This window comes from Nannospalax galili, unplaced genomic scaffold, assembly GCF_000622305.1.
Source record: "Nannospalax galili isolate Female #2095 unplaced genomic scaffold, S.galili_v1.0 scaffold381, whole genome shotgun sequence".
Classification (NCBI taxonomy): domain Eukaryota; kingdom Metazoa; phylum Chordata; class Mammalia; order Rodentia; family Spalacidae; genus Nannospalax; species Nannospalax galili.
The window spans coordinates 2,050,872-2,063,515 of record NW_008347312.1 but is presented as its reverse complement, the minus strand read 5'-3'; the positions used below and the strand labels follow the sequence as shown (position 1 = coordinate 2,063,515).

Below are 12,644 nucleotides of genomic sequence, written 5' to 3'. Positions count from 1 at the left end.
CATTTTTTAATCTTTTATAACCAAAATAACAATAAAACCAAAATGATAAAAACTTCCAGCTATTTTCCTAGGTTCAGTTAAACTAGTCCTGTTGAGGTTTTCGTATTAGTATTCACAGGGGATCCCATTTTTCTAGTTTACTTGTGGTGTTGATCTCTGGTTTTGTGTAAAAGTAATGGAATGAATTACAGAGGGCTCCATTTCCTCTTTTGGGTAGAGTTTGAGAGGGTGTGTGTGTCTATATCTAATTTATATTTATATGTAAATTTTCCCTGAGTCTTGGCACAGAGCTCCCCAAACCCTTTGAATTCCTGATTGTAGGATTATCTTTTGTTATTCATAACTAGTTGATTTTGACTATACCCGAGTTTATGCTAATAGAGTGACTCTTGGCATCAGACTCTAGTTAGCCTCCAGATGGAAGCTGGTTGCCATGAGAATCAATCATGAGGATTAGAGGGTTGGAAATCCCATCTTGAGAGGGAGAGAGGGTGGAGATTGACTCTAATCATCAAGGACTGTTGACTTCATCTATCATGATTACATACTAAAACTCTGATGAAAGTCTCAGGAGAAGCAAGATCTGGTGAGCTTCTAGGTTGATGAACAGTTTGATGTGCTGGAAGGTGCATTCCCTGGAAAGATGGATGCAGTGTGTCCCCCATCCTTTTGCTCTGTGTGTCCCTCTTACACTGTTCCTATGTGATATACAGTAATTGTAAGCATAGCACTTACCTCAGTTTTGTAAGTTGCTCAAATGAAATACCAAACCAGAGGAAGGATTGTAGGAACTCTGACATGAAGGTTATCCAGGCAGATGTGCAAGTGCCCAGAGGCCCCTTCGTGTAGCTGCATGTGAAGTGGGGACATTCTTGTGGGTCTGAGTCTTTAACTTAAGGGATTGGTCTATGCCAATACCACATAATTAGTGCCAGAATTAGATTTAATTGTAGGACACTCAGAAATTTTGTTATTGCTTGAAAACCCAAATAAGAATCACTCTGAATTATTTTCCACTGTTGATACCATCTGATCCTGATATTTTCCTCTGCTGGGAGGTTGTTTACATTATTGACTTAATCTTTTACAAAAAGTCTATTCAGATCTTTCCACCTGTTCTTGAGTTTTGTAGTTTGGGGTTTTGTTTGTTTGTTTGTTTTGTCTTTGTTTGTTTGTTTTTTGGTCTTTTTGAGATAGAGTCTCCCGGTAGCCCCAGCTGGCCTGGAACTTGCCATGTAGACCAGGCTGGCCTCAATCTCACTGCCTCCTGAGTACTGGGGATTAAAGGCATGTGCCACCATCCCTGTCTCAAGTTTTGTAGTTTTTTTGTGTTTCTAGGAATTTAGTTCATCCAGATTGTCAAATCTCGATAATACACACATAATCACTAATATATGTTATCAGTTTAATCTCAACTATTGTTTGCAACATAAATGGGATAATCTGTTGTATCCAAGAAATATCAGCTGTTTGCAGCTGTTCCTTCATGTCCATACACTCCTTCCCCCACCTATAAAACCAGTACTTGGGAGTCAGAGGCAGGAGGCTCATGGGATCCAGGCCAGCCTGGGCTGCAAAGACCCTGCCTCAAACAAACAAGCAAGCAAGCAAACAAATGATAAATGAATATTAGTTATTTCCTTCTGGATTCCATGGTTTCTGATGACTGTTTTGCTATTTTATTTTCTTCTGGTTTTTTTTTCCCTAAGATTTTTTTTTTTAGTTTTTTATTAGTCTGATTATGTGGCTATATATACATTTCTTTACATTTATTGTTTTCCTTATTCAAATAGTTTTATTGATATATAATTCACATACTGTACAATGTACCCTTTTAAAATATATACTTCAAGAGTTTTAAATTTATTTGCTTATTTTAATTTTTGTGTATGAATATTTTGCTTGAATGTATGTAAGTGCCCCCATGTCATGTGATGCCCACAGAGGCCAGAAGAGGGTGTTGGAACTGGAGCTATGGACAATTGTTAGCCATCATGTGGAAAATGGGAACTGAACCCTCTGTAAGAGCAGCCAGTGCTCTTAACTGCTGAGTCATCTCTCCAGCCCCCTAGTTCAATGGTTTTGATATATAATTAGAGTTTTAAATTTAGTGATATATATAACAATGGGAAAGGAAATGGAATGTTCTTTGGCCACAAAATAGTGCAGTTTTTTGCATTCATTTTGTGTAGGTTTTCTCAAATTCTTATATTGTGCCTCTGATATTTGAGAAGGTTTCAGCCTTTTTTAAATTTATTTATTTATTTATATTTTTGAGACAGGGTCTTACTATGTAGCTCTTGATGGCCTGGAACTCACTATGTAGATCAGGCTGGCCTTGAACTCACAGAGATCCACCTGCCTGTACCTCCTGAGCGTGCCTGGCTAGCAACCATTATTTCTTAACACATTTTTTAGCATCAAGCTTTTGCTTTTCTGGAATTCTCATGACTTGTAGTTTGCTGCTAACTAACATATTCCCGAGGCTCAGTTTATATCCCTTTTTTCTCCTGTTAGTTGCTATAGAATAATTTCTATTGTTCCATCTTCTAGTCCACAGACTACTTCTGCTATGATTTGCCTCCTGCTACTGAGTCTGTCTGGTGAATTTTAATTCATTTCTCAATTTTTATAATCTATTTGACTTCATTTTCTTCAGCAACACATTATTTTAAATTTTGTTTTAGTACTATTTTGATTGCTTAATGAACATTTTAATTGTAAATACTTTAAAGTGTTTTCTGTTTTCTAGATAATTTTAACCTCTGTACCATTACCTCTGTTGATGTCTTTCCAATGTTCCCTGAAGTCTTTGTTTTTAAATAATATTTGTGTGTTTTATATTGTGTTCTATATTATTTTTTTGTTGGCAAAATATAGGCCATTCAGTTCAATTTGAAATTCAGACAAAAATGAAGAATGTTTTTAGTATATGTCCTTAACAAAAATATTTATGTACCTGAAATTCAACTTAATTGACCTTATGTTTTGCCTGGAACCTTACCTTGTTAGGTTCATGCCACAAGTTCCGACCCACTTCTGTGGGCTGATGTTCAGTCATCTGAGGCGTTGTTATTGTATCTGGATTCTCCTGGGACTTGGGCAGGTCTGCCATCTCAGGAGTAAAGTGCTTGCTGTCCTTGTTAGGATGCAGTTCCCTCACACTGAGGTCAAGACTGAGTTCCCCTCTTCTTCCGTCTCCCCAGTACTTTCAGGTTCTCTTCAGGACTTCTCTTCTTGGTGTTCTGGCCAGAAATGACCCATTTCCTTGATTGCCTGCTGCTACAAGTTCAAAAGGATTTCTGTTCCTGTGTTCTGCCTTGCTGTGTCCCCTGGTTACTCTTTCTGATCCACTCACCTAACAGATACAACACTTATTAAAGTCCTTGTTCAATGTACAGCCACTCCCTTCTGCCCCTGTGATGAATTTTGCAGTGCAGTCTTGATTTTGGCACCCCCATGAGACTGGTAGGAAGGTTTCATAGGAAGGAACTTCTGACACATGCTATGACGTGGCTGGAACTTGAACACATTTTGTACTAAATGAGATAATCCAGTCACAAAAGGACATATGCTGTATGATTTATTATTACCTAGAGTAATACCTACAGGGTATAGGAGGGATAGTTACTATTTAATGAGTGCAGAGCTTTCATTCTTGAAGTAGTTATGATTGATGGTGTTGATTGTATGACAATGTGATTGATGCCACTAAACCAAACACCAAAAAGACACTCATAATGGTAAATTTTATGTTGCGTATATTTTATCACAATTTCCTGAATGTGCTTACTAGCCCTTCAGCCATCCCCATAGCAGCAACTGATCCCAGGGTAAAAACCCCATTAGGTAAGTACTATAGTTTACTGACCTACAGATGACAAGTTCCCATAGGTTAATTATTTTGCTCAAAATTATGCATATGTGGCACACTGTAGCATTGAGACTTGAATTCAGGAAGCCTCAGTTCAGATTCTAGGTTTGTGGTTCCTATGCCACACTGTCTACAGCCAGGAGGGAAGGATCGTGACAGAATTGACCTGGTGTTTGGCACAGGACATTGCACTGAGTGGGCACCAGACAAACAAGCATTTAGTGCTGTAATTTGTGAGACTTTCAGAGCCCACCAAATTAATATTGATATTCTGCATTTATATTTTATATCCTAGGTGAAAATGGAATTTTCTGCCGTTTACTGCATGGTTGTATCTCTATTACATAGTGTTTTAATGAATTAATATAAACCTATAGAAGAGCAGACAAGTACCCATTTTTTCCTTCCCCCCCACAAGTACCCATTTTAAGTGTCCATTGTAATTATCTTTCCATCGATGTGATGGAAGCAGAAAACAATGAAGCAATAGCTCTTTTATCGGATGGCATTTAATACTTGGGCAGGTAACCTTAATTTTTTCTAATCTTGACTTAAGCATCGAGCTCCCATCCTTTGTGGTAAAATGGATTCATTGTGGCTCAAGCAGTTTTCAGTCCTCTTGTGGAAAAATTCCCTTTTAAAGGTAAGTGGACATCTCTGTGGGAACTGGATGGAAAGGCTGTGAAGCCAAAGGGGGATTAACGGATGGTGTCTTCACCTTACTTTATACTAGTTAGCTTGTTTTCTCCCTTTTGTTCCTGGAGGCAGCATTGCTTATCCTGAATACCTGGAGAGTGAATTAGAGGATAGAGAGTGAGATGTAAAAGCGTGAGGAAGACAATCAAGGGAGCCATTGCTCCTATAGAATGAAGCACAATAACATGGGTTTGCTGTGTGTGCATGTACACCTCCACACGGAGCGTCACTGTACACAGGCACCTACCCACGGAGCAGTGTAAGCACAGGCGTGCACTCATAGATTGATTAACACAGTGCTTTTGTTTCTCTTGCAGAGACGGAAGGTGTTTGGCTTAGTTGTAGAAATCCTTATGATATTTCTGTTGTTTGCATGGACTTTGGCTATCCGCAGAATTTCAAGGACATTTGCTCATCGTGCTACCATTTTTAATTCTCATCCCTTGACATTACCTGGTTTCCTTTTAAATAAAAAGTTTGCATATGAATTGGCTTATGTGCCTTCTGAAAGTGATGTGGCAAGAAATATTACTGAGGTGGTGAAAAAGGATTTAAGATACGATTTTAAAGATTAGAAATGAACAAACCTAAGATACTTTTCTGTAGAAGAGTTATGATTCAGTAGCTTTCACAATTTATGCACTCATCTCCCAGAGAAAACACCATGGACTTTTTTCAAATGTCTTCATCACAGAATCATTATTAAAATAGAATATTTAAATTAGATGACTGAATTAATTTCCAGTTCTAGAATTCTTTGCCTATGGTTATACTTTTTTTAAAAAATATTTATTATTTTTATTTTATGTATGTGAGGGGATTTGAACCTGCGTCTTCTGCAAGAACAGCTAGTGTTCTTAACCACTGAGCCACTCTCCAGCTCCTATTTTTATTTTTTTATGTGTATGAGTGTATTGCCTGCATGTATGTGAGTGCATCCGTGTCGTGCAATGCCACGGAGGTCAGAAGAGGGCTTCGGATTCCCCTGGAACTGGAGTTAATGAGGATTCATAGCCTCCATGTGGGTGTTGGGAATCAAACCTGGGTGCTCTGCAAGATCAGTCAGTGCTCTTAACTGCTGAGCCATCTCTCCAGCTTGGGTTATGCTTTTAAAAAGTGTTTGTGTGTGTGCGTGTGAGTGTGTGCATGTGTGTACACTTGAATGCATATGTGGAGGTCACAGGATAGCTTGTAGGAATTGCTTCTCTCCTTCCACCGATCCTGAGGATCAAACTCAAGTGACCAGGCTTGGTGGCAGGTGCCTTTACCCCACTGAGCCACCTCATCAGCTTTATGATTTTTCTTTGCTTTTTAGCTTAATATAGGTAATTGATCTTGTGCCAAGTCTTATAATGAAGCAGGTACTTTTTCTTGGTGCATATATTTTATTCAGAGTCATTATAAAATATTACTTAAATATGATCTATGAATGCATCTGAAAAGATTAGAACAGTGTAGAATTTTCACAGAAGAAATACCTTTTTATCACACATCTTTTTTACATATGCAGTTTCTCTTCTTTCACATTGTTAGGAATTGGGCTGTACCCTGAGGACTTGGTTATAGCCTCATTTGACATTAGTCTTGCTATTAGAACCATTCACCTAGCAACTTGGTTTGAAGAGGGCTCACCTGTGTCTCCAGTGATGATGAACCTGCTGATCTCAGCTCTGGCTATAGACCAGATCTCAGCTCTGACTCTGAGACATGTTTCCAGTACCCTCTTAGCAATGATTAGAGATCAGTTCTGTTGGTAGTATGGGGCCACAGCTCAGAGACCTAGAGAGGATTCCTACATGAGTCTTTCATGGAGGTTCAATTGTAGACTCTGAAAAAGTCCTGAGGCTTTGCTTCAGCCCATCAGAATTGCAGGCTGAGAACAGTCTCATACATAACCCAGGAAAAGATGTATTTGTCAGATTTGCCCCCTTCTCATAACAGACCTTGAAATGGCCCTCAGACTCTGATACAATCCAGCTTAACAGTAGACTGAGATCAGTCCTGTTGGTGGCAAACAGACACACAGAAGGGAACATGCCCTCCAAAGTCCCCTGACCTCAGTTCTTGCCTCAGTGAAACCTGAGGCAGCCCTGCAGCTTGGTTTCAGTGCCTCTCAGCCATGGACCAGGGAAGTACAGGAGTCTTCCCAGAGGCCTGGAGGAAGCCCACATCTGTCTGAATACCTACTAACAGGTACATTTTCTGTACCCTAATTGAGCATTTGTTTTTGTAATCTCAGTGATCTTCTTTATATAAGCTGACAAGCTAATTCTGAAATTGATATGGAAAATGTCACTATAAAACAAAATACTATTGAAAAACACAGAGCAAAGTCAAGAGATTCACACTTCTCAATTTGGAAGTGTTTATGATAATAAAACAATGTGGTCTTGGTACAAAGGTAGATGTAAATTTTCTATGTAATAGAATTGGGATTCCAGAAATAAATACATACAGCCATAGTAAATTGATTTTAGATAACATATCAAAACTAATCTATGGAGAAAGGATAGTGTCTTGAACCATTTGGAAACTGAGTATTCTGTGTGCAATAGAATATTGTTGCATATTTTCCTTATAGCTTATGTAAAATAGCTCGAATTGGGCCAGTAATCTAAATATGAGAGCTAAAACTATAAAAATAGTAGAAGAGGGGCTGGAGATATGGCTTAGCAGTTAAGAACACTGGTTGTTCTTGCAGAAGACCCCGGTTTGAATCCCAGTGTCCACATGGCAGCTAACAACTGTCTGTAACTCCAGTCCCAGGGGATCCAACAGCCTCTTCTGACCTCCGCGGGCATTGCGACATGGGTGCCTTCCAACTCTAAACCTAAAAATCAACTACAGGGGCTGGAGAGATGGCTCAGTGGTTAAGAGCACTAACTGCTCTTCCAGAGGACACAGTTTCAATTCCAAGCATCCACATGGTGTCTAACAACATCCTGTAACTTCAGTTCCAGGAGATACTACATCCTCTTCTGGCCTCTGGAGGCACTGCTCAGCCACTTACATACATGCAGGCAATACACGCATACACATAAAATAAAAATAAATAAAATTTTTAAAAAAGTAGTGGAAGAAAGCAAATGATTGGGCCTCATGACCTTGGATTTGATAAAGTTCTTAGGTATGACTCCAAAGCATGAAAAATGCAATAAAATATTTTCAACAAAATTGAAAATGTTTTCCAAAGGAAGTTCATTGAGAAAATGAAAGATAGCCTGCGGGCTGAAGAAAGCATTTGCAAACTATATACCCGATAATAGGCTTGCATCTAGAATGTATAAAGTTTTTCTAACAACTGAATCATAAAAGGTCAAGTATCCAATTTAAAAGACAACAAAGGATCTGAGCACATCTTTCACCAAAGATCTATAAATGACCAGTAATCACATAAAAAGATGCTCAACATCATTAGTGATCAGGGAAATGTAAATGAAATACACTTCATGTAGACTAAGGGGACTAGAATAAAGATAAATGTTTGATTAGGGTTGGAATAGTTGGGACCTTGCTGCTTGGATTGCAGATGGAAAATCTGCTTTGCCAAATAGTGACAGTTTTTCAATAAACACAGAGTTGCCATGTGATTTAGCAATTCCAGTCTAAGTGTAGAGCCAAGAGACATCTATAGGACCGTGTGTGTGTGTGTGTGTGTGTGTGTGTGTGTGTGTGTGTATAAAATCTCCTTCACAGGAAAAAAAGTAGTGACAATTATTTTATGTCCAGGGGTAATTGTGGGGAACTCAGAGTACAGAGTTGATTCTTTTTTAAGGTAATTGGCTGTGATGGTTGTGTATGTCTGAAGTACACTTCAAATAGTGAGCTGTATGATGTGTAAGTGCTTTCTCTATAAAGCTAATAACATTTTATATTGGTGAAAACTTGTATTTGTAGAGTAGGATTTGAGAAAACGGAGAGTAGAAACACAGTCTTAGACCACTTCTTTCTGTGGAACTGAGAAATCACTCTTCCTTCCCTCCTTCCTTTACATTTTCCCATGTCTGTTTTGCTTGCTCCCTCCCTCTCTTCCTCCCTCTATCCACTCCCTCCCCTTTCCTTCCTTTACACTCTTACTATTAACTACACATTATTAAATTTTATTCAGTACTTCTGCCAATTTGAAGCAAAGGAAAATGGAAGGTTTCTCTCTTGGTATCATTGGGTTATATAGAAGAACCAGGTCACTGAGCACTGTTAACAGGCTCATAGGAAGATAGTATTAGTCACACAAAATTTTGAGTAAAGGGTCTATGTTTCCATTTACATAGAAAACAAACAAAATTTCAATGAATTTTAAATTTACTGAATAAAAAACTGATGTAATTTTACAAAACTGTAGCTATTTTGATGGGATCATTTTGGCTTTAATTTGCTTTTCTCTGGTTACTAATTGTTTTGTTGTTTATGCTTTTGTGGTTCAGAACTTTGCTCATGTGAGGCAAGCACCCTACCACTGAGCTACATCTTTTTTTTTTTTTTTTTTTTTTTTTGGTCTTTTTGAAGCAGGGTCTCTCTGTAAACCCCAGCTGTCCTGGAACTCACTATGTAGACCAGGCTGGCCTTGAACACTCAGAGATCCACCTGCCTCTGCCTCCCAAGTGCTGGGACTACAGGCGTGCGCCACCACGCCCGGCTTGAGCTACATCTTTAAGCAGGTCTGACATCTAATTGAACACCATTTCCATGTGACTATGGGCTATATTGGTATCAGAAAGTGGGATATTATTGTGAAGAATGTGATCATGTGGGTTTTTGGAGAAATGTGGAAGACTTCGGATGTTTGGACTAGAAAAGTAGTTAAATGCTATAAGCAGAGCTTAACAGGCTGTTCTATCCTGGAAGAAAGTAGTGCTGAGAGCAAAGTAGTTCCAGAGGGAAATAAGAACTTAAATAGCAACTGGGATGCTTTGGCAAAGCATCTGACTGGAGTCTGCCCACAGTCTAAGAGTTTTTCTGAGGCTAAGTTGGAAAATAATGGACTAATTTCTTTGGTAGAGGAAATTTCAAGACATCTTAATATAGAAGGTGACTGTTATGCAGATCTACAGTGAAAAGAGCAAGTGGGTCAGAAAGAAATGCAGAATTTAGAGTTTGGAGGGAACAGTATGAAATTTAATAAGGTTGGAGCCAAGCAAGGGCTGTGCTGAAAGAGGGGCTCTCTTTGATCAGGAGATTAAGGCCATTAAGGAGAGGCCTAGAGAGTTGCACTGGAACAATGGAAAGAGTACCCTCAGGGCAAGACCACAGCCAGCTAAGCCTTCAGCTTGGGAAAGGAAAATGCTACTCCTAGAAAACCACAGCACAGAAAAGCTGCTAATGTTGATGAGGCAGACCAGGGTCCATCCCAGGTTGGCAGCTGAACTTCGCAGTATCATTTATGTGGTGTTGACTTTAAAGCCATGAAAGATGAAAGAGTTAAGGGGTCATAAGTTCTTCCTCCACAGTTTTAGAGAGCCACTGAGGCCAGGCAGCATGTAGCAGGGTGTTTCTGCATAAAGAAGGCCCTGATAGGCCAAGAGGCCCTGAAAGTCCCTTGCACAAAGATGTGAAGTTGAAGCCTAGTTGGTAATAGAAATCCCAAGACTTTGGAGATGCTAGAGCTGTGAGACATCTACCAAGAAGAGCTGTATACGGGAAGTGGTACCATCCCAAGAAAGAGATGTATAATGCAGACAGCAAAGCTGGAGGGGCTGAACCATCTAAATGCTTTGAAAATAAAGTCCCAGAAGTCAGATATGGAACTACAGGATTTGGTGTTTGCCCTCCTGGTGTTTTATCATAGCAACAGAAAAGTAACTAATATATTGGCCATCTGGCTATTTGTTTTCTATGGCAAACCTGTTCACATATTTTGTCCATTTTCTGTTGGACTGACTTTTTTCTCTTACTATAGGAACTATAACTGTTACTTACAGATGTATTTGTTGATTATAAGTACTACATATCAGCTTCTGGTCTCAGTTTGTGTCTTGTCTTTCCTCTTAGTGGTATCTTTTGAAGAACAGTGGTCTCTAAATGTCATAAAACCTACTTTCTCCATTTTTCTTCCTTTGTATTTGTTTTGCTTTCTGTCAATGCAACCTCAAGCCAGTGGCTTCCTGGTGTGTGTGTGTGTGTGTGTGTGTGTGTGTGTGTGTGTGTGTGTGTATGTGTGTGTGTGTGTGTAAGTACTGGAGATTGGACCCAGGACCTCAAGCATGCTAGGCAGGTGCTCTACCACTGAGCTACAGCCCCAGCCCTTTTCTTTGTAATCTGTTTAAAACTTTTCCTTTCTCCAAATCCTGAATATATTCTTACCACTGTCTTATAGAGGGGAGTTTTGGGAGGGGGGCTTGGGGATTTACATGCATATCTCTGATCTATTAGGAATTTATTTTTGTTTTATATAGTTAAGTTTGAAAATTTATTTTTCCATACCCCAGATATGCATTCACTGGTTTTGCAACAATATTTTGAAATTTATGTGAGGATAGGACTGTGTTTTTCATAGTGCCAAGAGGAATTATCATTACACACTTTGCATTTATGGGGACAACTTGTATTTTTTTCTTTACAGTTCGAGGCTTTTCTTCGGAAGAATCTTTTGAAAAGTACATTAAGTATGAAAACAAGTCTGCGCTTGTGCTGGCTGCAATTGTGTTTGATCACAGTGTCAAAGCCAGCACTGACCACTTGCCACTTCAGGTGAGAAAGTTTTATCTTAAGACCTGATGATTGTATTTTTAGCTTTGAGATTTTTAAAAATTATTTATTTAATAACCACATACTTAGAAGAAGCATTTCATTACATCAGCATTGACATATTCAATAACAATTTCTTGAGCTAAGATGCATCTCTTTCAAAATTGGCTGTAAATTTTTAGGTTCACAGTTGAATTATTACAGTTACACAATATTGTACTCAGTATAAACCCTATAAGACATAAAATTAAATGAGGTTTTAACCTTTAAAAAATCTCCATTTCATCAACAAAATACACAGTTTCATACAGAAAAATTCTTTTTTTTTTTTTTGTCTTTTTGAGACAGGGTCTCCCTGTAGCCTGAGCTGTCCTGGAATTCATTATGTAGACCAGGCTAGCCTTGAGTCCTGAGTGCTGGGACTACAGGCATGTGCCACCACGCCCAGCAGAAAAATTCATTTTTAATTCATTTGACATTAAGATGTTTGCATATGCGTTTCTAATCTCTATATATCTGATTATTACTAGTCACAGTTGGTTACTTTCTGGGCTTCTTGGCATCTGAGCATGGATATAAAGTCATCAGGTAGTTTTCAGTGGTAATGTTTTTCATGTTTACTAATAAGAAGCAAATTTTCATGCTTTGAAGAATTATTTTTTTATCATTTAAAAATTTTTTTAATAACTATGTGATTAGAAGAAGCATTTCACTACAGCTTTAACATATTCAGTAACACACTCCAGAGCAAGAGTACATCTCTTTCACAAGTGGGTGCAAGTTTCTAGGTTCACAGCTGAGTTAATATACTAACACAATATTATACTCAGCATAAGCCCTGTAAGACAAAATTGAATGAGTTTTTAACCTTTAGAAAAGATCTCCATTTCATTTTAGAATATATTGTTCCTTGCAGAAAGACTCATTGTTTTTGCTACTAACACTGAAATGTTGGCACATGCATCTCTAACTGGTATGTAGCTGATTATTACTAGTCATAATCAGTTGCACTTGGATCCTTTGCACCTGTATATGTCTATAAAGTCATCGGGTAGATTTCAATGGTAATGTTTATCACCTCTACTAATTAGCATGATGTAAATTTCCATACTTCCTCCTCAAATATAATACATTTTTTAAAAATTTGTTGATTTTTTTGTGTGTGTGTATATCACATAGAACATCCCAAACCCTCTTATTCAACTATACATCCACTTCCCAGATGACACCCTCTCATAGCCTCCCTCCCCCAACTAGAGCCCTTATACTCTGATATCCCTGCTACTATCTGCTGTGTTGTCAGCACCCCAGCCAATCCCCACTACTTGCCCTTCTGGTGAATCTAGTCAGCCTATCTAGAGGTCTTTGTTTTAGGAGGGTCAGCTGTTCC

At 38.6% G+C, this 12,644-nt stretch overlaps 1 protein-coding gene across 1 annotated transcript in view; it reads left to right on the top strand.

The window, feature by feature from the left end:
- Positions 1-4,457: 4,457 nt before the first annotated feature.
- The window catches only part of LOC103742790 (ATP-binding cassette sub-family A member 3-like), a 191,249-nt gene continuing 183,062 nt past the window's right edge, over positions 4,458-12,644 (top strand). Inside the window, 3 exon segments of the mRNA XM_008843893.1 lie at positions 4,458-4,517; positions 4,888-5,138; positions 11,128-11,257. Coding sequence (XP_008842115.1) covers positions 4,458-4,517; positions 4,888-5,138; positions 11,128-11,257 — 441 coding nt within the window.